The 26219-nt window shown below is 65.4% G+C and overlaps 3 protein-coding genes and 1 long non-coding RNA gene across 15 annotated transcripts; 1 reads left to right on the top strand and 3 right to left on the bottom strand.

Annotated features, from left to right (window-relative positions):
- Nucleotides 1-161: 161 nt before the first annotated feature.
- On the bottom strand, nt 162-17105 carry PCBP2 (poly(rC) binding protein 2). Of its 12 annotated transcripts, none has more exons than XM_075737938.1 (16): nt 16824-17065; nt 13979-14114; nt 13545-13568; nt 13407-13439; nt 12926-13042; nt 11323-11454; nt 10574-10702; nt 9987-10061; nt 8155-8241; nt 7916-7981; nt 7072-7113; nt 5791-5863; nt 5209-5247; nt 4040-4095; nt 3473-3643; nt 162-695 (listed from the first exon to the last, which is right to left on the bottom strand). In XM_075737938.1, exons 2-15 carry the CDS (start codon nt 14045-14047, stop codon nt 3500-3502), a joined length of 1086 nt encoding a protein of 361 aa, XP_075594053.1. In that variant the 5' UTR covers nt 14048-14114; nt 16824-17065; the 3' UTR covers nt 162-695; nt 3473-3499. The 12 variants fall into 12 exon arrangements, with proteins under 12 accessions (XP_075594053.1, XP_075594054.1, XP_075594058.1 ...); XM_075737939.1 differs by having other exon boundaries at nt 4040-4092; XM_075737943.1 differs by lacking the exon at nt 7916-7981 and having other exon boundaries at nt 4040-4092; nt 16824-17105.
- A 551-nt stretch (nt 17106-17656) lies between these two features.
- LOC142598664 (uncharacterized) lies at nt 17657-18153 on the top strand. Its single transcript, XR_012832705.1, has 3 exons — nt 17657-17743; nt 17792-17874; nt 18029-18153. It is a non-coding gene; the product is annotated as an uncharacterized LOC142598664 (long non-coding RNA).
- A 74-nt stretch (nt 18154-18227) lies between these two features.
- PRR13 (proline rich 13) lies at nt 18228-19977 on the bottom strand. The gene is made up of 4 exons (XM_075737769.1): nt 19928-19977; nt 19216-19255; nt 18747-19078; nt 18228-18343 (listed from the first exon to the last, which is right to left on the bottom strand). The coding sequence occupies exons 2-4, from the start codon at nt 19232-19234 to the stop codon at nt 18296-18298; spliced, it is 399 nt and encodes a 132-aa protein (XP_075593884.1). The 5' UTR covers nt 19235-19255; nt 19928-19977; the 3' UTR covers nt 18228-18295.
- A 177-nt stretch (nt 19978-20154) lies between these two features.
- Nucleotides 20155-26013, bottom strand: AMHR2 (anti-Mullerian hormone receptor type 2). The gene is made up of 10 exons (XM_075737572.1): nt 25927-26013; nt 25649-25798; nt 24469-24561; nt 23959-24068; nt 23155-23379; nt 22056-22170; nt 21796-21956; nt 21214-21361; nt 20978-21114; nt 20155-20352 (listed from the first exon to the last, which is right to left on the bottom strand). Exons 1-10 carry the CDS (start codon nt 25949-25951, stop codon nt 20155-20157), a joined length of 1362 nt encoding a protein of 453 aa, XP_075593687.1. The 5' UTR covers nt 25952-26013.
- Nucleotides 26014-26219: the final 206 nt, after the last annotated feature.

Here is a 26219-nt window from a genome sequence, read left to right as displayed (position 1 = left end):
GCCCCCGAAACGCAGCTGGGGGACCAAAGACACACTCCCCCCCCCCCTCCCAAGCAGTGATTTATCCACCCCCAGAGGGAAGCCAAAGCCCAAACTGGGCCATACTGGGAGCACTGGGAAAGGGGTGGGGAGGTGTTCAAATAAAGACGGAGACAGGCAGATCCATTAACCAAAATATCCTCCAGTTTCTATTCACAAGGAAAAGCTCCAGTCCATCTTTTTATTAATTATTTTTTTTTTGAAAAATTTCCTGACATTACAGAACTAAACTGAAATGTTTCTCTTCCACTCTTACATTTCATGACAAAACAGAAACTCATGAGCCGAAAAAAGGGGAGAAAAAGGAGAGGGGGGGAGGTTTGGAGGTGAGGGAGGGCAGGAAGGAGAGAAAAAGCTTTATAAAACTAAGATCTGGCGCTCAGCGGTTTAACAGCTGAACGGAGAAAGTAATTAAAATGCTGTAATTCAAAAAAAAAAAAAGGAAACAAAAAAAAAACAACAAAAACAAAAGAAAAAACCAAAATAAACCTCATGAGTGGCGGCGGAGAGGATGGAGGAACCGAAAAAATGTACAAACTAGTTAAAACCTGGGTGCTGGCTGCTAAGGGACTACACAGATGGATGGTGAGGTGAGGCCGAGGGTCCTGCAGCGGGGCCCCTAGCTGCTTCCCATGCCCCCGGTCTCCGAGGAGAGCCTGCAACGAAGAAAAGGGCGTCAGAGGGGACCCCCGGGGGGGGGGGAAGGAGGAGGAGGAGGGAGGGGGACAGGGGAGGAAGGGCTTTTCCCCGTGGGGGTGGCCCTGGAGAGGGATGGGAGGAGGTTTGGAGGTTTTTTTGGGGGTGCAGAGGGTTTGCTCTGTGCGTAAGCGGCAGGGAAAACGCGGCAAGGAGAGGGTGCAATCTGCTGCCCCCCCCCCCCAAAGAATGGAGCCAGAGGGCTCCCCCCGGGGAGGGACGGATCCAGAGCGAGCGGGGCAGTGGGCTCTGCTCCAAGCAAGGGGGGGGGGACACGGACACAAAGCTTTGGGGTGGGGACACCCAGGGGAAGGGGGACCCCGAGGTGCCCCGGGCACCCCAGGGTGCAGGCAGGAATCAGGCGATTCCTGCAAGGAAGGCAGAGAGCAAGGGGGGGGGGGGGGCTGTACCCCCAACCAGGGAGCCCTTGGGGAGCACAGAGGGAAGAGGGGGGGGACACACACGATGCAGGGGGGGTCCCCGAGCAAGCAGGGACAACACCAGCACCCCCCAACCCGTGCCGAGCTGCCACCCCCGCGGCTCAAAGCTTCTCCCTCCCTGCAATTTAAAGAGGGGGGGGGCACCCCGATCTGGGTGGCAGCGAGCCCCCCCCAAGCAAGAGGGCACCCCGCGAGGCCCCCTCCCCGGGGCTCGGCCCCCCCCAGTCGGCACAGATCTAGCAGAGCAGATTCTCACCGTGGCAACTTTATTACAGGTACAGACATTAAAGAGAGACAGGCGAGGCCGCGAGCCCCGTGGGCAACGTCACCAGGAATGCAATTAAATCCCGCCCCCCCCCCCGACTCGTTTATTTGGTAACGAACCCCTCCCCTCCAAACCCCCCCCCCCCCAATCCCCCCAATCCCTCCCAAAACCACGATTGCAACCAAGCTACTAAAAAAATGGAAAAGAAAAATTAAAAAAAAGAGAGAGGAGAGGAAAGAAAAAAACAAAAAAGCAACGGCTACAAGCTAGCAGGATCGAGAAGGAATCGAACAGATCACTAGGCGCCGGGCTGGGACACGGGGAAATCATCTCTCAGCCGGCAAGGAAAACTCCGTTCTAAGAAACATCACAAGCTCACTTTGGAGTAGAAAGGAGAAGGAAGAAGAAAAAAAGAAAAAAAAACAACCAAAACACCCATGAAAAAGAGGAAAAATTTGCTCTTCCAAGTCTCCTCTACGGGGTCTCCATGCTGCCACCGATCCTGCTGGTCCTCTAAGGCCACAAGCAGACTCAGTAAGGAGAAAATCTCTGTTTTTCCGCTTTCAGTTTGTTAGTGACACATGGCACCGCTGGAGCGGAGGTACCCTTAGCAGCAGACACAACATTTAGAGCCAGGAGAGGGGACAGGTTTCATGCCAAGCAGACTGGAGACACAAGGGGCGGTCGGAAGAGGGTTGGGGAGGCTGGCGGGTGCTTCGGAGGCCCCCGCTGTGGCGAGCGAGGGGGTGGTGGTGGAGGAGGAAGAAGAAGAAGGGGTGGAGGGTTGAGAGAGGTGATGCTGAGGTGGTCAGGGATCGTGACGGAGGCTGCCTGGGAGGAGGGTTTAGCGCTTTCTAAACTGTAACAGAGGAGAAAAGGAACAAAAAAAAAAAATACGGGTGGGTGGAAGGGAACACCACAAAAATTAAAAAAAAAAAGCACAGGACAAACAGCGTAAAATCGCACCAGCCGAGCTCGGGGAGGGAGGGAGGGGAGGAGGGAACGGCACGGCGAGGCCGCAGCCGCGCCCGGCCAGGTTTGGTCTCGCCTCCGAGCCGCACCGGGACCCCCCGCGCACCCCGGAGCCCCGGGCCGAGCCGCAGGCTCAGCAGCAAGGGCACCCCAGTGCCCGTGGAGCCGGGTGCCTCGACGCAGCCGGGTGGAGCAAGTGGAGTAAGCCAAAAAAGGAAAAAAAAAAAAAAAGAGACAGAGAAATCACAGGCAGCTCCTCCTTTGCTCCCGCTTGGGAGCGGGCTGGAGCTGCCACAGCACCCTGACATCAACCCGCACGACGCGGAGCGGTGCCAGGTCTCTGCGGGGGTTTAGGGCTCACCCAGCTCTTCTCCGTGCGGAGCCCCAGGGACTGGGGACCAGGAAGGATGTCACTCCCAGCCCGGCTGATGGCAGGGGACAAGGGACACCACGGCAAGACGGGTCTGAGCGCACAGAGTCCGAACCGGGCTCCGAAACCCCTCGCTGCGGCAGAGCGAGCCGCAGCGTGCCGCATGGTGGGGCAGGCGGCCAGGCCCCACGCCGGGAAGGCGGCCGTCCCCGTCAGGGCTCACGGCTGCTCCGAGGAGCCAAGCCAGCACCAACTCCTCTCCCTTGGGATCACGGCATCCCGCTGGGAGACGCTCAGGATCTCCACAAAAACCAGAAAAAAAAGCCCTCACCACGTAAGCACCGGATCGAAACAGCACAACCCTAATGCCAAGAGCCTGACGGGGCCAGGCACGGCTTTTTAAGTAGCCACGGGCACCCTCGCCCCGTGGCTGGACTCCTTTCCGGCCGGGTTCGTTAAACCTAACAGAGCAGGAGGCGATCGCACCAGGAAAATGGGACAGCAGCACAGGAAGGGAAAGGAAAGGAAAAGGGAGGGGAGAAAAAAATAAAAAAATAAGGGGAGAGAAAACCCCTTCCCCTCACGCGTCGGGGCGCAAGGAAGGTCCCAGCCCCGGGAGCGGTACCCCACAGCGCGGGCGTGCAGGGCCAGCCCCCCCGAACCGCAGAGCCTCGTCGGCCGGAGACTTACCTGACATTAATTAGATACTGGGCCAAGCTAATGCTCGCTGCAGATCCAGTTATGGTAAACCTGCCTGTCAGTAGATCCTTCCACTGGATTGGCAATTTTGATCTGCGCCCCAGACATCTGGCGGATCTCATTGATTTTGGCGCCCTGACGCCCGATGATGCAGCCAATCAACTGGGGGGGGGGAAGAGCAGCTTTGTTAGCGGCAGGGAAGAGCCAAGCGTGTTAACCCATCCTCCTCCTCCTCTGTTGTGTGTCTGTCCCCCATGGGGACAGGGCTGGCACCTCCCTGGGTGGGGTTAAGGGGCAGAAAAAGGGGTTTTCTGCCTTAAAGCAAGAAGAGAAGGGATGCGGTGCTGGGAGATGGGGTCCAAGGAGGCAGCGTGGACGCAGCCACGAGCCCTCCCACAGTTTTGAAGCCAAAACTGGGCAACTCCCCCCCCCCCCCTCCCCAATTTTGTTAGGGGGAGAGAGGGACGGACCCCGGTGACCCACAGGGAGAAGGGGACAGTTGCCTGCCCACCGCCCGCCACCATCCCTCCCCGGTACGGGTCCCACTTGGATACTCACATCATTTGGAATGGTGAGTTCGTGAGAGGTGGTTTGAGCGGAGGCATCCAAACCTGCTTAGAGACAGAGAAAAAGCGGGAGAAATTCAGGGGGAGGCAGTGGGAAGGGAGGGCGCAGCACAGACAGATCGCAGCAGGCAAGCCAGCATTTGCTGCCGGCTTCATGGCTACCTTGAAGACGGTTTAAAACAAGAGGGTCAGGGCAGAGCAAGCTGTGAGGTTACTCCTACCCTCCCCGCTGCTCCCCACCTCCTCCCCGCTTGCTTGTCCCCCCCCTCTCTTTCCCCCCCCCCCTTGGTCACCCCAAAGTCTCTCTCTCTCCCTTGTCCCGATGTCACCACAGGATCTTCCTTCCGGTCAGGACAGTCCCGGAGCAGCGCGCTCTCACTGCGGGGGCTTCATTCGGGCACTCGGCTCCGCTGCCCGCTCCATTACCAGCTTCGAAAGGCTACGCTACCCCCCTCGTCCTCCTCTTCCTCGCTGCCACAGCCCCGGCAGGGCAGTGCTACGCCGGCCGGCGCGGGCCCTGCGAGGCTGTTCACGTCTCAGATGGGGCCAAGCACATGTGCTAAGTGGATTTTTTTTTTTTTTTTTAAAGTGTTTTTAATTTTTTTTCCCCCCTTCCCCTGCTCACTCCCTGCTACAGGGAGCAGCGGGAGCTTCAAGACCTCAGCCTGGGGATGAAGCAGCCCGGGGACACACCGGTGGCCCGGGGGGGTTAACACGGTGCCGTGCGTGTGCCCCCCCACCAGCAGCAAACGGGGCAGGGAGGAGGGGGGGGGGGGCTCGGCCACTGCAGGCGATCCGCTCCAGCAACTCCTCGGGCAGGGGGGGGGAAAAAATTGCTTTCCCCCCCCCCTCCCTGCCCCAGCGCACGGCTGGAGGGGGAGTAAAGTGAAGTGGGCCCAAGGCTCGCTATCAGCGTCGGGCGCTGGATGACCGAGCCCTCCAACAAATCCTGCTGCTCTCCACTGTCCAGCTGACTTCATGTTCTGGGGCACGTACAACCGAACCAGTCGGGACCTCCAGCCCTTCTAAGGCTCTCCCTTGACCCCCCCTTTCCCCTCCCATCCGTGCACAAAGGCGGGCAGCATTTAACAGGGAGAACGAGACCCCCGGTCAGTATTAATACACAATGAATAACTACAGATTTTGTTTTTTAATCATTACCCCAATAGCCTTTCACCTCTGGAGAGCTGGATTCAATGCCTGTTAAGATACAAGTGACAATGAGTTTGGCTGTCTCAGGTTTAGAGCCCCAAATGGATATTTTAGCCATCTTAGCAAATCTACAGCAAATTTGGGACAACTCAACAGTTGCCTGCTCAGGACTGGAGTAGCCGGAGGGGAGAGAGAGGGTGCTGCGGGTCGGGGGGTCTCCCGGTGCATTGGCAGAGCTGTGGAGGATGGGATGAAGAGGAAGGAAAGCAGCATGGAGGCCCTGCCTGCTCGGTGGTTTAGGTTTTTGGTTGGTTTTTTTGGTTTTTGTTTTTTTTTCTACCCTCTGCGGCCCCCCACGACTCACAGAGGCCGGTACCAAGTTGCCCCCAGAGATGTTGCGACAAAAATTGTTACCTGGTCAGGTGGGGGAACGTTTGGTTTTGCTTTTTGGTTTTGGTTTTTGTTTTTTTTTTTTTTCTCTGAGAGCGCAAGACCCAAGCGGAGGGCCCCGTTCGAGAGGAGCCAGCGACGGCTCACGGGCTGGCCTTTGGCCCACGCTAGCGTACAGAAGAGAGGAAGGAGTTTCCATACCACTGAATCCAGTGTTGCCATGAGACATTGGAAAGTGTGACTGTTGCATTGCCAACTGGTGCAGCTTGGTCAGCTAGAGGGGGAGAGAAAAATAAAAAAAAGAGAAAGAAAAAGGCTGATGTTAGCCATTTCCCAAGCCCGAGAGGGGCCAGGACTCACAGCACACACATAACACAGACACTGCCAGTGGCACCGGGTTTTCCCCGGCCCCTTCATATACGGCCCGGCCCTCTCCGCACAGAGAGGGAGAAGATGCCCAGGCCAAGGTGGGCTGGAGGGGGGGGCTGCGCCCACCCTGTGGTTGAAGCCAGGGATGAAAGGAGCTCGGGGAGAGAAGCAGAGAGGAGCAGGAGAGATGAGACGGCGGGGTGCTCACACCACACCATGCAGGGAGCAGCAGGGGGGGGACGGGGGACGACAGGAGTGCCAGGAGGGGAGATGGGGACAGAGCCCGGCTCGGTGCGGCCCCCAACATAGCGCTTCTATAGCCCAGCTTCCTTCTAACCCTTCTCCTCCCTCGCCTGGCGCGTCAGAGCCCCCCGCCCCGGCCTCTCCCCTCGCTGACTCTAAGGGTGCCAGGAGCGGAAGATCAGGCCCCCACCGAGCCCCGCGACGAGCCTACGGGATGAACATGGGTGCCAGAGGATGGTGGTGGCCGACAGCAAACCGGGACAGCGCCCGCGGGAGAGGCGGCCACTGCCTGGACTGTCACTCCTCTCCCAAACTGTCCCCGAGACGGGTTGGTGGCAGCCTGGGCCGGATCCAACCTCTTCCCCCCCCCCCCCGCCCCGCTCCCCACCCTCCCAACAACTGCCACCTGCGACCGCTCGCTGGGCCAGCTGTCCCCTGCCCCGGGAGAACCACCATGACAGTGAACCATCATGTGCTGTTTTTGTTTTCTCTGGACAGGCTGCGTGCCAAATTCAAGGGGAGAGAGGGAGAGGGGGCAAGGGAAGCCGGAGCCGGTGTGTGAAATGCCAAGCCGAGGGAGAGGTGGGTTGGAAAAAAATAATAAAAAAAAAATATATATATATAAATATATATAGGAGGGAAGTGTCAGAAAGAAGGTGGGGGAAGGAAAAAGGAGAGATTTAAGACCAGGTGAAATTGGCTGCAGGAGGCGAATTGAAGGGAGGTTGAGTTTTTTGGGGGGGAGTTCGGATCGAGTATTCAGCCCAAGCTGACGGCTAGCGGCTCGAGTCGAGAAAGCACCGAGAAAATTTTGGAAGGGGGGAGGAAGAGGGTGGATTTCAAGACAAGAAGTTGTAAATAAAAACTTACATCTGGCTGTGGAATGGCATACTGTCCTTGAATGGTATAGGCCTACAAAAGGAGGAAAACAGTCCTATTAACAACCATCGGACAGCCACCCAGGGACAGACAGATTTCAACTAGCCAGGAAGTCAGAGAGCCAAGGTGGAGAGTTCTCCGGGGCGAGGGAAGTGGGGCAGGGAGAGGCAGGGGACGGATAAAATGCTGTAACAAGCAGTTTCTAGACGGGCGGTTACTCGAATTGGCCTTACGTGGCGGTTACAGGGAGGGAGTGGACAGTATGGCGCCGTCCCCCCCAAAAAAAAAAAGTGGCAGACAAAAACAGAACGGCTGGGATCTTGATGAAGATGTATGGTGTGGTGGAGTCCGACAATGCTTCTAGCCCTGCGCCCCCCGCCTTGCCGACAGGGGAAGATCTCCAACACCCCCGCCAGCCCTGCTAGCTCCCGGCCCCTCCTTTCCCCGGCCCAGCAGCCCCCCCCTCCCCCCCCCCCCCCCCCAAAAAAAAAAGTCCCGTTCCGAGTCCTCTCGTCACTTCCGCACGCCTAGGAAAACGTCGCCGGGCAAGCTAGAGGTAAACGCTGGAGCTGGCTACCGATGCTAGACAAGGCAAAAGAGAGGCATTCGGGGGGGGGGGTAACAAGGCTGAGTGCCTGACCTGCCACAATTCCATGTCTTGAGGTTAAGGGACAGCCACAGACTTCAGATTCCTCCTGAAGCTACCCAGAAAGGGCGAGTCACTGGCTGGGGCCTGGCTGGCTAAGGTTTGGGGGGGGTCGGGGGGGGCCGGGCAGGTGGGGATGGGTGGGATAGGAAGGGGAGAGGGGGGTACACAGCCTCACTTCCAGGTCACCGGAAGAACTGCAGCCCAGGCTGGAATTGGCCCAAGTTCGTTGCCATGCAGTGGCTGCCGGGTGGCCTGCGTGAGGAGAGGTTGGTGGGCTCAGAGTCCAGTTCCCAGTGGACAGGAGTCCACAGCACAAAAGCCACCGTTGACGGTTTTGGGGGACGGGGACAGGGATGCCACCCTTGTTGGCAGTCTCAGAGAGGCCAAGGATTGAACGGGCCGTGGAGACTGAACTCCCCTCTCACCTCCTGAGGTGGTCCCTCCAAGTCAGAGTTGAGGCACATGGATGGGGCGGTGTGGGGGTAGCTCGCACTGCCGCTGCTGTACCTGTCCTGTGGATAAATTAGAGGACTTCAGTCTCCAGGGCTGTCAATCCAAAACCTTCCGCTAACACCAAAGTCACATCGACATTAGCTCTGCTTTTCGAGGGCTAAACCTGCTCTACGCACAAACTCTGAGCTGCGAAGACAGAGCGCAACACCACCGGGAGCGGGGCCCGGATGGCTGCATGGGGCTGGCCGCGGCCCTGGGCCAGGGGAGAGGGGTGGAAGAGAAGGAGAAGGGGAGGGGGGGGGGAGAAGAAAGGGGAGAAGGAGGGAAGAGATGCGTGGCTGTGGGAAGCCTGCTCCTCACTGCTCTAACGGGGAAGGCAGCCTGCTCCCGCGCCACGGGGGGGGGGGGGGCACACAGTACGGCCCTCCGCTTGCAAGAGGCGCGGGGCGGGGGGGCACAGACGTACCGGCCAGGCCAGGCGCTTCCCCCGGGGCGCAGAGCGGCAGGAGAAGCTGTTGGAGAGGCGGGGATGGGGGGGTGGGTGGGGGGGCGGGCTGACTGGGTTCAGGGAAGGGAGGAGGAAGAGGCAGGGAGGGCAAGGGGTGGGGTGGGGGGGCCAAGGCGAGGAAGGGGACGGCGGCAGGTCCGTCCCCAAAACAAGCATGGCGTGCCAGCCCGGCGGGGGCAGGGGGTGGGGGGGGAAAGAGCAGAGTCAGGCCTGGCTCTCGGGGAGGCCAGCGGCAGCTACCCCCCTTCCCTGCCTACGGAGGCCTCCATCCAGAATGCCAGACCCTGCCTGCGCTGCCTGAGCGGGTCCCCGGCCGGCTAGGGGCTCCGGTCCTGCCGGAGCCCACCCCGGAGGGGTCTCCCCAACGACAGGAAGGCAGCGGATGCGTTTGCACGAGTCGCCGCGTTTTCTCCGAGCGTTACGGCAGCCCTGGGAACCGCAGGGTGGGGAGCAGGCGACCCGCACCCGGGTCTGAGCCTCCTGTCTTGCCCAGCAGCTTGGATGGGACCGTGGGTGAGGACACCCAGCCAGCACCCCCCCACCGCAAACAGGGCTGGGGGGGGGATTTCAGGGCTTTACAGCAGACAGGATCCCAAGGGAGCCCTGTCACCTGTAACCTGGCTCGGGAGCAGGGAAGCGAGCAACTCCCCTGGCTCAGCTCAGCGCAGGAGGGACTAAACCCCACGTTACCTGATGGCTACTCCTATCTGACACCCTCCCCTCGTGCGAGATGAGGCCTTTCCACACCCCAACCCTACCCCATGGCACAGGTTAAGCCTTTGCAACCCCAAAAGTCAGCCCCAGAGAGCAGAGAACACCCCTTCCCCCCCCCCCCCCCCCCCCCCCCCCCCCCCCCCAAACCACCCTCTGGCCAGTCACCCACAACGGGTCACGCCGAGTCCTCGGAGCCAGCCCAAGGCAGAGTGGCAGAGCCTGGATTTGGCAGCTGGAATCTCAGCCTGATTCAAATCTCCCACTGCTGCCGCCACACTGGGTTGGTTTTTTTTTTTTTTTTTAGCTGGTTAACCCCCAGGACTGTTTTGCCAGCACCCCCTCCTCCCCAAATCAGCCCTTTTGGCCCCCTCCTCCACCCTCTTCCATCCCTCAGCGAGGAAAGGCTCAGAGCAGGCTCTAGGAGGCCGAGGCCAAACAGAGCCGCTCTCCGCCGGAGGAAGCGGCGTGGGTGACGGGCACACAGAGCGGCTGACGTGCGCTGGCAGCATGGCAGCTCCGTAAGATACCTCCCCCCCTTTCCTCTCGCCACCCCACACCCCAGGAGCAGAGGAGAGGCCTTACCTGACCGCCTGCAAAGATGACGGGAGAGCTGGATGGCTTGGGTCGGTACGGGATGGTGACGCCCTTCGGGGGAGACTGGGTGACAGGCAGAGAGGAAAGGTTAGACACCGAGCACCACTGGCACCAACAATCCCCTTTTCTCTGCACCCCAGACACCAACACGCTGCTCCGGGTTTAAAATCGGCCGTTTGGGAGGACACGGAGCTATCCTACTTCTTCCCCGTCCCGGGCATGGGGCCGAGGGAGGGCACCCAAGGAGCACAGCAGAGCACGAGGGTGACTCGGGACGGCAGGACGCCGCTGCTCAGTGTCACCACGGAGCCGTGGGCGACAGCGTTAGCCGGTGAGCAGCTCTGGAGGCCTGGCTCGACCCCGGTTTTAAGCAGCTCCAAGCCTCACCTGGATGAGGCTGTAATCCCCAGCTATCCCTTTATCCCCCCAGCAGCCGTTTCTCTGGCCTCAGCGGTTTCCACTCGCGAGGATGGATGGATGTGGCTCACCAAGGGCACGTGCCTCCCCGGGAAGGGGTGTGTGTGGGGGGGAACCCCAAACCCCAGGCCCACGGGGCAGGGAGGGGGAGGCCCTACCTCAAGCATGACGACGCAGATCTGTTTGACGCACTCGATGATGGACTGTGGGATCCCAGCGATGGTGATGGCTCGCTCGGTCGAGTTGGGCAGCATGTCTCCTGCCACCTGGACCTGTGCCCCCGTGCTCTGCAAAGTTTACGGTTAAAAATAGACGGTCAGACCCCGGGGAGGGCTGTGACCTCAGCGACAAACCCCGTGGCTGGGTTATACATAGCCAAAACTGCCCCCCACCTCCTTCTTTCCCCCAAAATAAAGTCCTTTAATCCTAGCTGGAAATAATTCGGTCATCGGGAGCCCAGGGCAGGAGAGGAGGACCTGGGCTGCAGCCTTTCCCCATAACCCAAGTCAATCCCGTCCCTGCGGCCAGCGGAGCTGGACAGAGTTAAGCCGTCGGCAGCACACGGTGCTCAATGGCATTACCGAGAGCGGCGCAGGCCTGGCAGCGTGTTCCCTCCCTCCAACAACTGGGAAAAAGCTGGGGGGGGGGCCCCCAAAATCAAGAGCCATGGGAAGGGGGGGAGCAAAAACCCAGGCATCCTGCTGTGGGGGACAGTGCTGGGAAGGGGAGGGTCTGCCCCGAGTCTCAGTTTCACAAGCACTAAAAATACAAGGAGCTCTAAAAAAGCCAAGCAATGCCACGGCTCTGCTATGCGGTACCACCCAGGGTGGGGGGCTGACACGAGGATTTACCCCCGGGGGGCCCCCAGACCCCATGCATCCCCCCCCCAAGGCTGGCCAACACACACCTCTCTTATCTCTTTGATCTTGCAGCCTCCTTTTCCAATGAGGGAACCGCACTGGCTGGCGGGTACCACGAGCCGGAGGGTGACCGGGGGCCGGCTGGCAGCTGTACTGTTGGTCATGGAGCTGCTGATGTCCTGCGAGGAAGAGGAGTCACTCAGAGGGGTCGGCCTGGCGCAGCGCCCTCGCTGGAACGGCACGTGGGGAGGTGACGTGCCCGGCAGAGGGACGGGGAGGATGACGCTGGCAGGGGCAGGCCGGACCAAGGTGACCCCAGGGGCTCTCCCAGGACTTCGTTAGCAGCCCAGAAATGACACAGCCACTTTTTGGGGAAGGAAGAAGCAGCCAAATTCTATTGTCTCGATGAAAACAGCGGGTTTAACTCCCACCGGCCCAGCGCAGGGGCACCGGCTGGGTCACACTGCAGCCAAACAAGAAACAGCTGTACCGGTGTCGGAGGGTGACAAGTGGTTGGGGGCTCGGTGTCCCCACAGCTCCCGGTTCGGCACAGAGCCTCCCGTTGTAACGGGGGGGATCAGGGCAGGAGCGGCTCCAGGGAAAACAAGCCCAGCCCTGATTACAGCGGTCATGTGCTGGCAGGGGGAGGGGAAGCACAAGGCCACAGCTCAACTGACCTACTAAAATGAAAGCTTTCGCTTCCAGCCCAGCGCTCAGAGCGCTGGCGGCCAGGAGCCACGCTCGGACGGGGAGCACTCGGAGGACTCCGGCTCTCGGGGAACGGCAGAAACGGCTCCGGGCTCAGCAGCCTTTTGGGCAGAGGTGGGAGTACAGGGGGCCTTGGGGACAGACCTGCCAGCACTGGGCCGTCTCCTCCCAGGGAAGGGTCCCAAATCCAGAAGGCAACAGGATTTTTACCCTCACAGGCAAGGTGAGGGCTCACTGAGCTCTGCCCCGCGCCAGGCGAGGAGCTCACTCCTTCCAAACGATGCGGAGCAGGATGGAAAACTCCTCAACACCACGGCCCTGAGCAGGCTCTAGCACCCGCAGCCAGGATCCAGGTTATCCAGGATCCACATCCCCCCTGGAAGTCACCGATTCAGCGGGACAAGGGGGCACGAGGCAGCTCCTCCTCAGCACTTGCGCAACCGCACCAACCCCGGGTCCCCTCCTTGGTGGGGCTGGGGCCGGAGCAGAGTCCCCGCTACCACTGAGGCATGCTGAAGGGGAGGTGGCACAACCATCCAGGAGGACGAGCAAAGCCAGGGGAGTTTCAAAGCCCTGCTCTTGTTTGAAACTGTTTAACCAGGAGCCACGAGGTGGGATTTTTGGCCCAGAAAAGTCCCTGTGGGGCTCTGGCACCCAGCAAGCGGCCGTTTTAAGGATGGCTGAGCACACATGGGGAAGTGTCACTACCTGGACCTTGATCCTGCTCGCAACCGGGCAAAGATCAGGCCCCACGGGGAAAACACCACCAGGCCATGCGGAACGAGCCCATCCTGCTGCTCATCCCCAGGGAAGAGCTTTCCCTCGTGCTCTGGACCCTCCCCGCACACTCTGGGGCGGATCCCAGGGCAAATTTATCCAGGGACAGGGGTAAAGGATGAGTGCAGGCAGAGTGGGGGGGGGGGCTCGGGGCCGCAGACACACCTCTTCCAGTTTGTCAATGATCATCGCAAAAGCTTTGAAAATGGCATTGGTGGGTCCAGCGAGGGTGATGATCCGTTCGGGGCAGTTCCCTTCTGAGATGTTAATGCGAGCACCGCTCTGCGGGAGAAAAAAAAACGAGGGGACATCAGGGCTCCCGGCGCCCCCCTCAAGCGGCAGCGGGTCCACGCGCCTGGCTCGGTTCTGCGTGGGGCGGCCAAGGTCCCCGGGGATCCTTCAATGATGATGAATCCTTCCTTCCTCCCTCCCTCAGCTCCGGGCAGCCATCTTAGCCTCCTCGGCTTCCTGCCCAGGCCCTGCCTACACCTCCCAGCATGCCTCGCGCCTGCCGGCTCCCATCTGCTGCCGGTGCCGCTGGCACCGCACTGCCTGCAAATTCCTTTTAAGGCCCGCGCCGCCGCGGCCCCGCCAGATCCCCCCCGCCTCCCCGGCTCCCCCTGACCCTCTCGGCCTTCAGACTCACCTCCTCACGCATCTTCTTCACCGACTCCCCTTTCTGCGCAGGGGGGAAAAAGAGAAGGGAGAGGCATTAGCGGGGCTGTGTCGGGCAGCGATGGGGGGGGACAGGGAGGCAGGGTGAGGGGGTTTGTTGCTCACTTACCTTCCCAATGATGCTTCCCACCTCCTGGGACGGAAACAAAAGCGACAATTAGTCAGTGCTTAAAAAAAAAAACCCCACAACTCTGGGTGTCCCAAGCTTAAACAACTCTCCCTTACAGCCAAACCCAAGTTCCTTGGCACCCCTCAGACGTGCTGACACCAAGCTCCCCTCAGGTCACTCCCCCCCCGCCCCCAAGCTGTTATTTTTATTGATGCGTTACGCTTTTAAAGCGCTGCCTCGTTCGTCATAAGATATCCAGGAGCCGGCCGGGTGCCAAGGAGCACATTCCTAACGCCACTGCCTAATGGCTGCAATAACGAGGCAGCTCTGAGAGGTCTGACCAACATCGATTTACTGCCCGGTGTCCAGGAAAGGCCACCCCTGCGTCGGGCAAAGGGGTTTCGGTACGTCCCCGCCGTCCCACGGACACGTACCTTTCCGTGCATGAGTAGTCGGATGGTGAGCGTGACATTTAAACCACCTTCAATGACACCGGTGTCCATCTTGAGCTGCGTTGGGTTGAGTCAGGCTGCGTCAGTGGTGAGATCTTTGGTCGCTGGGCAAGCGGAGCTACGAACAAGATGGGGGTTGTATTTGAGGGACTGCGCCAACCCTCCCCGGCCGGTTTCGGACCCATCCCAGGGAGATTCAAGCCCCCTCTGTGCTTTCTTCTCCCCTTGAATATCCCCCCCGGCAGTTTTAGGGTCACGCTCCTCTCCGAGCGGCGATCGGGAGAGCCGAACCATGGCGGTTTGGCTGCCCAACAGGCTGCTCCTCCTCCTGCCAGGCATTTTCCAGGGCAGACGGGCTGAACTGGCACGATCCCACCTGCATCAAACAACAGCCGGGACCACGAGGGTCTCGCTCGTCCCCTGCCTCCTTCCAGCCCCGCTCCTCGCTCAAACTTCGCCTACAGCTCCGGGAAACTTGTCTCTACTTGCGAGCCCCACACCTTCATCTAGATTACAAGCTTTCTTCCACGGCTACGTGTAGACACACACATGCCAGACAGAGCAACCGCCCCGTCTCCCTTTGGTTTAACCCACTTGGGAGGCAGGCTGTTAAGAAAATAAAATATAACAACTTATCTGTGCCCTGAGCCTGCGTGCGGAGGCCTTTCAGACCGGTTTCCATGTTGATTTACTCAAACCAGATAAGGCCACGCGAGCGCACGATCAGGTTTCAAACAACCTGCGGCCCGAGTCGACAGCAGTTGCAAAACACCGCGACTGGCCACCAGCTCAGCCAGTCAAACCATTTCACTTTAAAAGAAAAAAAATAATTAAATTAAATCCACTAAATTTTAGCTCTTGTTTTTAGCAGTCTGGCTGGTCACTGCCCCAGCAAAGTTTAACCAAACCCAGGGAAAGATGAAGCAGAGAGGAGGGGGATTAATCTGGCAGGGGACCGTGCCAAGCGGGCAGCGCTGCCGTGCTCCCGGTTAATGCTCTTTTAAGGGGAAGCCACTGGCACGGAAGGGGGTTGGTTTTGTTTTTTTTTTTTTTTCTGTGCCGTAGCGAGGAGTTACGGCCTCCATAAAACTCAGTCTGACATCCCGTCGGATCCAAAAAGGCGCCCGTTTGCCTAGTTTGGAAAGAAGGGCCCAGGATCCGAGCCTGGCAGCAGCGGAGCACGGAGGAGAGTCTAGACCCGAGCCCACGAGTTGGTTGTTTACGAGTTTCCCGGTTCACCGGAGGTGGCAGGAGCCTCGCTGGCACCCGCCGCCGTCTCTCCGGCTCTGAACCCACTCCTCCTCCCACCAGTTCAGCGTCCCAGTTCGCCTTCGTTAGCATTAATTTGCTTTCCTGGCAGCGGTTTTGCCTGTCGAACGAGCTTGGGTCGGTTACAGGGCCGCCTGGAAGCCCGTCAGGGACAAAAGGAGCCGACCAAACCTGCCGGGGGGTTACGCAAAGGGAGAAGCGAAGCCGTGCGGGGCAGGCCAAGGCCATCGCTCTGATCCGGGCTCACAGAGAGCTTCTTCCGCAAGAAAACTTCCCCCAAAACTTTTCCTTACCTCCGTCCGGCTGCCCTACCTGCCCCCACAGTGCACGTGGAAGGCCTGGTCCCTGCCTGCTGCCTGCACCGGGAGCAAACACCCACCCGTGGGCCCCCCCACTCAGGATCCTGGCCTCAAACTGGGACCATTGCAGGGGGGGAGAACTGGTTGCCAGGGCAGGGATTTGGCTCCAAAACCAGCTCGTCCCTGTGGTGCAGGGGGGTGAAAAACAACTCCGGAGCTGGAGATCCGAGCTCTGAACCCGGTGGGGAATGGGGGGGCGGGGGGGCACGGACCGATCCCCGGGCCCGGGATTGAACCTCCGAACCGGACCCGTCCACAAACGGGGGGTCCCCAGTCCCGGGATCACGGCTCGAAACCGGACCCGGACCCCGGAAGGGTGGCGGGGGGGGGGGGGGGGGGGGGGGGGGGGGGGGGGGGACACGGACCCGCCGAGTCCCGGGAGCACGGTTGAAGGTCTGCACCCCAAACCGGGCCGAGGGGGAACCGGTTCCGGGACTCGGAGAACACCCCGGAGCGGGGGAGAGGGGCGGCCCCCCGGCCGGGGACCGCGTCGCCAAAGCGGGCAGGTCCCGGGGGGCAGAGGGGGGAACCCCCAACTCCTCAAAGAGGGGTGGCGGCTCCGAGCCGGGGCCGCGAACCGGGCCGGGGGGGGGGTAAAACAACTCGGGATGGCGGCAAAAGCGGCCCCGGCCGATAAAAAGGAAAAGAAAAAAAAAAAACCCAGAAGAAAAAAAAAAGGAAAAACTAAAGCAAAAAAAAAAAACCCCAATAAAAAAGCAAGAGGGGGAAAAAGGCAAAAAAAAAAAAAAGTCCCCCCCACCCCCCGGTGCCCCCCCGCAGCCGCTCGGTACCGGGCGGGGGGGTGGCGGTTGGCGGCGCCATGTGACGCACGCGGCTCCCCGGCCCCCCCCGGTCCCGGTGCCCGCGGGGGGGGTGGCGGGGATGGGGGGAGGGCAGCGGCACCCCCCGCACCCCCCCCCCCTCCCCCCGCCCCGGCGGCGGCGCGGCGCGCGCGCAGGCCGCGGCCTAGGCCGCGACTAGGCCGCACGTAGGCCGCGGGCTGGCGTGAGGGCGCGGCCGGCGGCGGGCAGCGGCGAGCGGCGCGGAGGCGCTACGCGAGGCCGCGGCTCCCCGGCCGTTGTGGAAGTCGGCGCCGGATGGCGGCGGGGGAAGGGGGGGGGGGAAGCAGGGTGGTGGGGGAAGGGGGTCGGGAGGCGGCGTGGGGAGAGAGGGGGGGGGAGGGGAGGGGTCGGGCCTACCTGGAGCGGCGCCGGTAACGGCGGCGGGAGAAGGGCGCTCCGGGCGGAGCGGGAGGAGGGAGGGCGGGGAGGAGGGGAGGGAGGTGGGGGGGGAGAGGGAGCGCGCCGGGGCGGGCGGGCGGGATGGCGGCGGGAGGCGGCGGCGGCGGCTGCTCCTGCTGCGGCGGCCGCGGCGGGTCTGGGAGGGGGCGGCGGGAGCGGCCCGATTTACACCCCGCCCCGACCCGGAAACGGACGCCGCGCACCAGCGAGGCGCGGCGGGGCGGGGATAGAGCGGCCTCCTCCCCTCCTCGCGCCCCGCCCCGCCCCGCCCGTACCAGAGAGATGGTGATGGAGGTGGGGGGGAGGGGGAAAAACCGGCGGGTAGAGCGGCCACGTAGCACCCGGGAGCCGCCGGTGGCTTGGAGGACTGCGGGGGGGGTGAGGGGGGGGCAATGGGGGGCGGGGGGGGTGAGGGGGGGCAGAGGGGGGCGGGGGGGGCAGGGGGGGTGAGGGGGGCAGGGGGGCGGGGGGGGTGAAGGGGGGTGAGGGGGGCAGAGGGGGGCGGGGGGGCAATAACGGGGTGGGGGAGGGGGCCATGGGGGCAGCAAGGGGCAGGAGGGGCAGTGGGGGGGGGCAGGTAATGGGGGGGCAGGTTGGGGGGCAAAGGAGCAGCCCCTCCCCCCCCATGGGGCTGATGGGGGTTCACAGCCCCCCCCTCCCCCCCTCCCCCCCCCCGAACCCCCCGAGCAAAGGAGACGCTGACCCGCGGGGTGTCCAGGGCTTTATTGGGGGGCAGCGGGGGAACCCCCCCTGCCCCCCCCAGGGACCGTGGCGGGAGGGGACACGGGGGGGACACGGGGGGACACGGGAGGTCACACGTGGTCGTGGGTGGTCAAACGTGGTCATGGGCGGACACGGGAGATCCTGGGAGGACACGGGTGAACATGGGTGGTCACGGGTGGTCACGCGGTCATGGGTGGTCACAGATGGACACGGGTGGTCACGGGTGGTTGTATGTGGTCACGGGTGGACACGGGAGGTCCCAGGAGGACACGGGTGAACATGGGTGGTCATAGGTGGTCACGGATGGTCGCACGTGGTCACAGGTGGTCATGGGTGGACACAGGCAGGAGGTCTCAGGAGGACATGGGTGGTCATAGATGGACACGGGTAAACATGGATGGTTGCACGTGGTCACGGGTGGACACGGGAGGTCCCAGGAGGACATGGGTGGTCATGGGTGGACACGGGTGGACACGGGAGGTCCCAGGAGGACACGGGTGGTCCCGGGTGGTCCCAGGCACACGGTCGGCCGCGGGAGGACGCAGGCGGATCCCAGGTGGTCACGTCTGGCCGTGGACGGTCACAGCACCCAGCAGGACACGGGTGGGCTGGGGTGGTCGTGGGCACACGGCGGGGGGGGGGGGGTCCCGGGGGGTCCCGGGGGGTCCCGGGTGGCCACGGCAGGAGACGGGCGGGGGGCGGTGGCCTCAGTCAGAGTCGCTGCTGGAGGAGGAGGAGGAGGAGGACGAAGAGCGCTGCGGGGGGACAGGACGGCCGTGAGCACCGGGGGGCCGGGGGGGACTCTGTGTGTCCCCCAATGTGTGTGTGTCCCCCCCCAATGTGTGTGTGTGTGTGTCCCCCCAATGTGTGTGTCCCCCCCAATGTGTCATCCCCCCCAATGTGTGTGTGTGTGTCCCCCGATGTGTGTGTGTCCCCCGATGTGTGTCCCCCCCCCAATGTGTGTGTGTGTCCCCCCCAATGTGTGTGTCCCCCCCAATGTGTGTGTCCCCCCCCAATGTGTGTGTGTCCCCCCCCAATGTGTGTGTGTGTCCCCCCCAATGTGTGTGTGTCCCCCCCCAATGTGTGTGTCCCCCCCCAATGTGTGTGTGTGTCCCCCCCAATGTGTGTGTCCCCCCCAATGTCCCCCCCCCCCCTTACCCTGTGCTTCTTCTGAGCCTTCTTCATCCGCTTCCTCATCTTCTTCGCCGCCTTCTTGTCCAGCCCGGGGGGGTACAGGGGGGGCACCCCGGGGTGGGGGGGCTGCAGGGGGGGGCACCCCGGGGGACCCATCGGGCACGGGGGGGGCCCAGGGGGGTAAGGGGGGGGCCCAGGGGGGTACGGGGGCTGCCCGGGCCCCCCCGGTGGGTTTGGGGGTACCCCGGGGGCGGGGGGGTACGTGGGCTGGGGGGGGTACGCGGGGTTTGGGGGGGGGGGCTGGGGGGGGTACGTGGGGTTTGGGGGGTACACGGGGTTCGGGGGGGGCGGCTGCCCTGGGGGGGGGGGGGGGGAGAAAAGAGAAAATTGAAGGGGGGGACCCCAACCCCCGAGTGCCTCAGGGAGGGCAGGCGGGGGGTCGAGGGAGCCCCCCCACACACACACACTTTGGGGGTGTCCCCCCCCCCCTTACCTGCACCAGGGTCCCACATGGCGGGTGACAGCTCCAGGCTCTGGGGGGGGGGACACACACGGGGTGAGTGGGGGGGCCCCCCAAAACCCCAGGAGGGGTCCCGGGGGCGCCCCCAACTCCGGCCCCCCCCCCCCCGCGCTGTGTCCGAGGGGAAACTGAGTCACAGCAGCTGGGGGGGGCAGGGGGGGTTTGGGGGGGTGGGGGGGGAGTTTGGCCTTGGGGGGTGCAGGGGGGTCAGGGGTCACTGGGGGTCAGGGGTCACTGGGGGTCAGGGTTTGGGGGGTTGGGGGCTGCGGGGGGGGTCGGGATTTAGGGGTGGGGGGCGGGGGGGTACAAGGGGGGGTGCAGGGGGGCTCAAGGGGGTTCAGGGGGGCACAGGGGGGCGCAGGGGGGTTCGGGGGGTGCAGGGTCTCGGGGGGTACAGGGGGGGCTCAGGGGGGTTCAGGGGGGCACAGGGGGGTGCAGGGTCTCAGGGGGGTGCGGGGGGGGCACAGGGGGGTGCAGGGTTTCGGGGGGGGCACAGGGGGGTGCAGGGTCTCAGGGGGGTACGGGGGGGCACAGGGGGGTTCGGGGGGGTGCAGGGTTTCGGGGGGGCTCAGGGAGGTGCAGGGTTTCGGGGGGGGTTTCGGGGGGGCTCAGGGGGGCACAGGGTTTCGGGGGGGTGCAGGGGGGGCCCAGGGGGGTGCAGGGTTTCGGGGGGGGCCGTTCCCACCTGCCGCCTCCGCTCCGGCCGCGGCCCCGCCCGCAGGAAGGGGGGGGAGGGGCCGGACACCGGGGCCCTCCCCGGGGCGGGGGGAGGGGCGGGACCGGGACACCGCGGGGGGGGGGGGGGGGGGGGGGGCGGGTCAGGAGCAGCGAGCCGGGACGCCGGGATTCCCCATCCCCCCCCCCCCCCCAAAAAAAAAAACCCCAAACCCCACCCCCCCCCCCCCCCGTGCCTCAGTTTCCCTCCGCACCCACCTCTCGCTCATCTGCGGGGGGGGCGGCCGGGCCAGCGGGGGGCCCGGGGGGCAGGGCCGGGGGGGGGGCGGCAGCCGCCAGCCGCTGGAGCCGCTGGAGCACCCGCTCTGCCGAGAGCCGGGCCTCGGGGTCGGGGTCCCAGGAATCCTCCAGCAGCTCCGGCAGAGCCCCCCCGGGCTGCGGGACACCCCCCCACACACACACCCCCCCCCCCGGCCTCAGCAGGGACCCCCCCTCGGGTAGGGGGAACCCCAGGAAGGGACCCCCCGGGTGGGAGACATCGTCCCCATCCCCCCCCCCCGGGTAGGGGAACCCCCAAACAGGGACACCCCCCCTCCCCCCCGTCGGGTCGGGATCCCCTGGATGTGACACCCCCAAACAGGGGCACCCCCAGCTCCCCTGGGCACTGGGGCAGGGACCCCCCCGGGGCACCCCTGGGTACGGACCCTTCCCCCCCCCCCCCCCCCCCGGCAGGGGCACCCTGGGACCCTCTGGGCAGGGACCCCCCCCCGGGCATGGGCACCCCCACACCCCTGGGTCCCCCCAAAACCCCTGGGCACCCGGTTAGGGACCCCCTGGGCAGGCCACCCCCCCCCCCCAGACACCCCTGGGCACCCAGCCAGTGACACCCCCACCCACCATGGGCACCCCCCACACCCCTGGGCACCCCCAAAACCCCCTGGACACCCTTGGGTGCCCAGACAGGGACACCCCCCCACACCATGGGCACCCTGGGGCACCCCCTCACCACCACCCCCCCCCACCCCCCTCATCGGCACCCATGGGTGCTCAGGGGGCTGACCTGGGGGGCGCGGTGCCAGGCGGGGGGGATGAGCGGCCGCCGCCGCTCCTCCACGGCCAAGCGCCGGAGCTCAGCACCCGTGGGGCTGGCACCCAGCTCCGCCTCGTACGCCAGCCGGAACGCCGGCACGGGTGCTCCTGCGGCACGAGCGTGTGTGTTGGGGAGGGGGGGGGGGTGCGGTGTGTGTGTGGGGAGGGGTGTCCCAGGGGAACGAGGGGGCACCCATGGGTGCTCACCGGGGCTGAGGGCCTGGCAGCGCGAGAGGATCTCCCAGAGGAGCAGTGCCAGGGCGTAGACGTCGGCCTGCCGCAGCGCCCGGCCCCACGCGCGCAGGTCCAGGCTCTCGTCCAGGATTTCGGGTGCCAGGTACCGCTGGGTGCCCGCCTGCGCCCACCCGCACGCTCGCACGGCACGAGGCACGGCGAGCACCGGGGCCCCGAGGGCGCCAGGGCCGCGCGTGCGCCACGTGACGCCTTACACCAGGGCCGTGCTCGCACGCGCGCTAGGGTGAGGCTCGCACCGGGGCCGGGCGTGAACGCGTGCGAGGGTGAGGCTCGCACGGGGGCCGTGCTTGCACGCGTGCCAGGATGGGGCTTGCACCAGGGCCACGTTCGCACGTGCGCTAGGGTAAGGCTCGCGCCAGGGCCGTGCGTGCACCGGGGCTCAGCTTGCACTAGGGCCGTGCTCGCACACGCGCCAGTCCTCCACCTTGCGCTACAGCCGCCCTTGCGCGTGCGCGAGGGTTTGGCTCGCACCCGCACCCCGCTGCCAGCAGCACGAGGGGGTCCCATCCCCGTCCCCGTCCCCGTCCCCGTCACCTTGCGGATGGGCACGGCGTGGCGGGCGCCGGTGCCAGCCTGGGTGCGCGGTGGCAGCGCCAGCGCCAGCCCGAAGTCCCCGATGGCGCAGGTCCCGTCCTCCCGCACCAGCACGTTCTGGCTGCTGAGGTCCCGGTGCACCACGCTGGGCTTGTACAGGCCTGGGGGGGTGGGGGGGGGTGTGTGTGTGGGGGGGGGGGTGACAGCGTGACACCCCCGCAGAGACCGGGCGAGCTCGGTGCAGGAGTGGCCGCACTCACCGTCGCGCCAGAGCTCCTGGTGCAGGAAGGCCAGGCCGCGGGCGAGGGAGAGCGCCAGGCGCACGCTGCCGGCCCACGTCCCCACGTGCTGCCCCAGGAAGTGCCGCAGGGAGCCCTGGGGACACGCGTGGGGACACGCATGGGGACACGCGTGGGGACACGCGTGGGGGGATGCGGGGCAGCTCCCCCCCTCCCCAGTGCACGAAGCCGGCTGCCCCCCCCCCCCCCCAGCTCTTGCAGCGGCCCCCAGCGCGTGCACGGCCGTGGTGCAACCTGCGCGGGCGCATCCAGCAGCCTGGGCACACGCGTGTGCAACACGAGCAGCCCGTGCGCGCTCACAGCAACCCTCCTGCATGCACAAGCACCCCCAGCAGCCCCTGCACGCCCGTGCGCACCCCCAGCGTCTCGCACACGTGCCTGACCCCCCCCCAGCAGCCCGTGCACACCCGTGTGCACCCTGAACCACCCGTGAGCACCCTCCAGCATCCCATGCACAGCCCCAGCAGCCCGTGCACACCCGTGTGCACACCCCAAGCAGCCCCGGCACACCCGTGTGCACCCTGAACAAACCACGCGCACCCCAAGCAGCCCCTGCACATCTGTTCACACCCCTGGCAGCCCCCGCACACCCACGTGCACCCCGAGCAGCCTGTGCGTGCACACTCGTCCGCACCCCTCGCACCCTAAGCAGTCCATGCAAGCCCACGTGCACCCCCAGCGGCCCGTGCACACTCATGTGCACCCCCAGCAGCCCGTGCACCCCCACGTGCACCCCCAGCAGCCCGCGCGTGCACGCTCATCCGCACCCCTCGCACCCTAAGCAGTCCATGCACCCCCACGTGCACCCCCAGCAGCCCACGTGCACCCCCACGTGCACCCCCAGCAGCCCGTGCACCCCCACGTGCACCCCGAGCAGCCCGTGCGTGCACACTCGTCTGCACCCCTCGCACCCTAAGCAGTCCATGCACCCCCACGTGCACCCCCAGCGGCCCGTGCACACTCATGTGCACCCCCAGCAGCCCGCACCCACCCGCACCCCCCCACGCCCACCCTCCCCGGCATCCCTCCCACGCCCAGCACCCCGTGTCCCCCCACTCACGGCGGGGTAGAGCTGGAGGACCAGGAGCCCCCCGCGGGCGCAGGGCCCGGCCCCCCGCGTGCCCAGCAGCCGGGCCACGTTCTCGTGCTCCATCAGGGGCAGCCCGTGCACCGCACGCTCCGCCGCAAAGCGTCCGGCCGCGTCGGCCACGAAGGCCTTGATGGCCACCGGCCGCTGCTGCAGGGTGCCCCGCCACACCGCCGAGAAACGTCCCGCCTGCAGCACCTGCCGGCGTCCGCGGCACCCGTGGGTGCTCGTAGTCGCACCCCGGGGTGTCTCCTCTGGGTGATGGGGATGCCGTACGGGGATGGGTGACACCCAGCCTCTGGGCACCCGTGGGTGGTGCCAGCCCCAGGAAGGCCAAGGCTGTGCCCTCAGTGCTGGGCACCCATGGGTGTCCCCATTCCTGAGCGTTCCCATGGCCAGGGATCCCCAGCTCCAAGCACCCATGGGTGTCCCTCTGCCCCAGACACACCACACCACGGGATCCCCAGCCCCAGGCACCCACGGGTGTTCCCCACCCTGGGGTCCCCCTGCCCCAGACACCCCACACCCCGGGATCCCCAGGCACCCAAGGGTGTCACCTGCCCCAGGATCCCCAACCCCAGGCACCCATGGGTGTCCCCTGCCCCAGACACCCACACACCCCGGGATCCCCAGGCACCCATGGGTGTCCCCTGCCCCAGACACCCCACACCCCGGGATCCCCAGGCACCCATGGGTCTCGCCCCCCGCAGGATCCCCAACCCCAGGCACCCATGGGTGTCCCCTGCCCTGTGGGTGCCCCCCGTGGGTGCCCCGCACCTGCAGGAAGCGCAGCGCAGGCAGGTCCAGGCTGGGGGGCTCCGGGGGGACCCCGATCCCCTGGGACCCCTGGGGGGGCCGCCCTGTGTGGGCCCTCGCCCGTCGCAGCCCTGGTGTGGGGACACGTGGGACACAGGGACACCGAGGGGCACCCCACGCAGGGACCCCCCCACCCGCGGACCCCCGTAATCAGGGACACAGGACCTGGGGACACCAGGGACCCCCTGTCACCCCCCACCCTGGGGACACGGGGGCTGCAGCACCGTGTGCTCCCCACGTCCAGGGGCTCCCACGTGCTGGGGACACTGGGGACACTGGGGACGCCCCACCCAGGGACCCCCACACCCAGGGCTCCCCGGGCCCCCCCTGCCCCAGCGACAGGGTGACACGGCACTTGGGGACCCCCCCACCACCCCAGAACACCGCACACCGGGGACGTGGCATTTGGGGACACCCGGGGACACAGGGGGGCAGGGGGTGGCCTGGGGGTCCCCGTGTCCCCGTCCCTACCGAGGACCGCCAGGCAGGCGAGGAGGAGGAGGAGGAGGGGGGGACCGGCACCCCACAGCCAGAGGGTCCCGGCGGACCCCACGTGACCGGGCCCTGGGGACAGAGGCCGCGGTGTCACAGAGCCCCCCCACCTGCTGGGGACCCCTATGTCCAGGGTGGGCTCGTCCCCTTTTTTGGGGACCCCATGGGGTTGCCCAGCTCTCCAGGGGTCCCAGAAACCACCCTGGGGTCCCCCAGCCCCATATAGGTCCCAGAACCCCTCCCCAGCCCCATATAGGTCCCCTATAGGTCCCAGGTCCCCCCATGGCCCCCCCAGCCCCCCCCCGGGTCCCCCCCCAGCTCCCCCAGCCCCCTGTGTCCCCTGAAGGTCTCAGGGTCCCCCCATGGGTCCCCCCCGTGTCCCCAGCCGCCCCCCATGTCCCCCCCGGTGCCCCCCAGTACCGGGGCCGTGGCGGGGCCCCCCCAGCGCCGGGGCCGTCCCGGTGCCGTTGCGGTTGCAGAGGTGGCCGCGGCAGAGGCAGACGAAGACGGAGCCGCCGGGGGGGCCCGCGGGACTGGGGGCGCAGGTGGGAGAGGGGCAGGCGGCCCCCCCGCCCCCCCAGCAGCCTGGGGACACCATCGCCGTCACCGGGGCACCCCAGGGTGCTGGCCAGGGGACCCCGAGGCCTGGGACGGGGCAGGGGCCCAGGCTGGGACCCCCCCCTCCCTGGGAACCCCCTCCCTGGGACCCCCCCTCCCCAGGACCCCCCCTTCCTTGAGCCCCCCCATCCCCAAGAACCCCCTCCCCAGGACCCCCCCTCCCCAGGACCCCCCCTCCCCAGGACCCCCCCTTCCTTGAGCCCCCTCATCCCCAAGAACCCCCTCCCCAGGACCCCCCCTCCCCAGGCCCCCCCCCTCCCCAGGCCCCCCCCGCAGTCCCGCTCCATCCCCACGCCGCTGTAGCTACTTCTCAAGGCCAAGGTCAAGCGCAGCAGCTGGGAAGGGACCCAAGGGACCCAGGCGTCCCGGCTTCCCAGCACCCACCCCCCCCCCCCCCAAAAAAAAAACCCCCCCCAACCCTGCCCCTGACGGCAGGACCAGGCCCCTCCACCCCACCACCCGACACCCCCAGGGCAGGATCAGGCCCCTTCCCCCCCCCCCCCGTGTCAGGATCCACCCGTGGGGGGTGCGGGGGTCTCACCCTGCACCAGTGCGTGGCTCTGGTTCCAGATACCGATGCAGCACTGGCCGGGGGGGCAACGGACGGTGCCGGCCCTGTCCCCCCCCGCGCCCCCCAACCCCCCCCGCACGCTGGGGTGCTTGTAGGAGACGCAGCTGAGGTTGTGGGGACCTGGAGAAGAGGGGGGGGACACACAACACATGGTGGTGATGGCTCCCAGCCCCCCCCCCCCCCAAAATAACCCCCCCATGCCCTCCCCAGCACCCCAGGGTGGGGGGGGGGGGGTCCCCAGCACCCACCTGGCAGCCCCGGCGCCAGCCCCATGGGTGCCTCCGGCCGCGGGGAAGGAGTTGGCAGGATGCGTGCGGGGGCCGGTGGGAAGAGAAGAGCGGGCCCCAAGGAGGAGGAAGAGGAGGAGGAGGAGGAAGGTGCTGCCCCCGTAACGGGGAGGGGAGCGGGACGGGGTGCCCCAGGTGGGAGCCAGCCCAGACACCCCCCCCCCTGCCCAAGGCACGGCCATCCCCCCCCGAAAACTGAGCTCCCTGCCTCAGTTTCCCCCCGCCAACCCGCGCGCGCCCACTTGGTGCCGTGC

The sequence above is a fragment of the Balearica regulorum genome, chromosome 29 (assembly GCF_011004875.1).
Source record: "Balearica regulorum gibbericeps isolate bBalReg1 chromosome 29, bBalReg1.pri, whole genome shotgun sequence".
In the NCBI taxonomy this organism is placed as follows: Eukaryota; Metazoa; Chordata; class Aves; order Gruiformes; family Gruidae; genus Balearica; species Balearica regulorum.
This window is presented reverse-complemented; position numbering and strand designations above follow the sequence as displayed.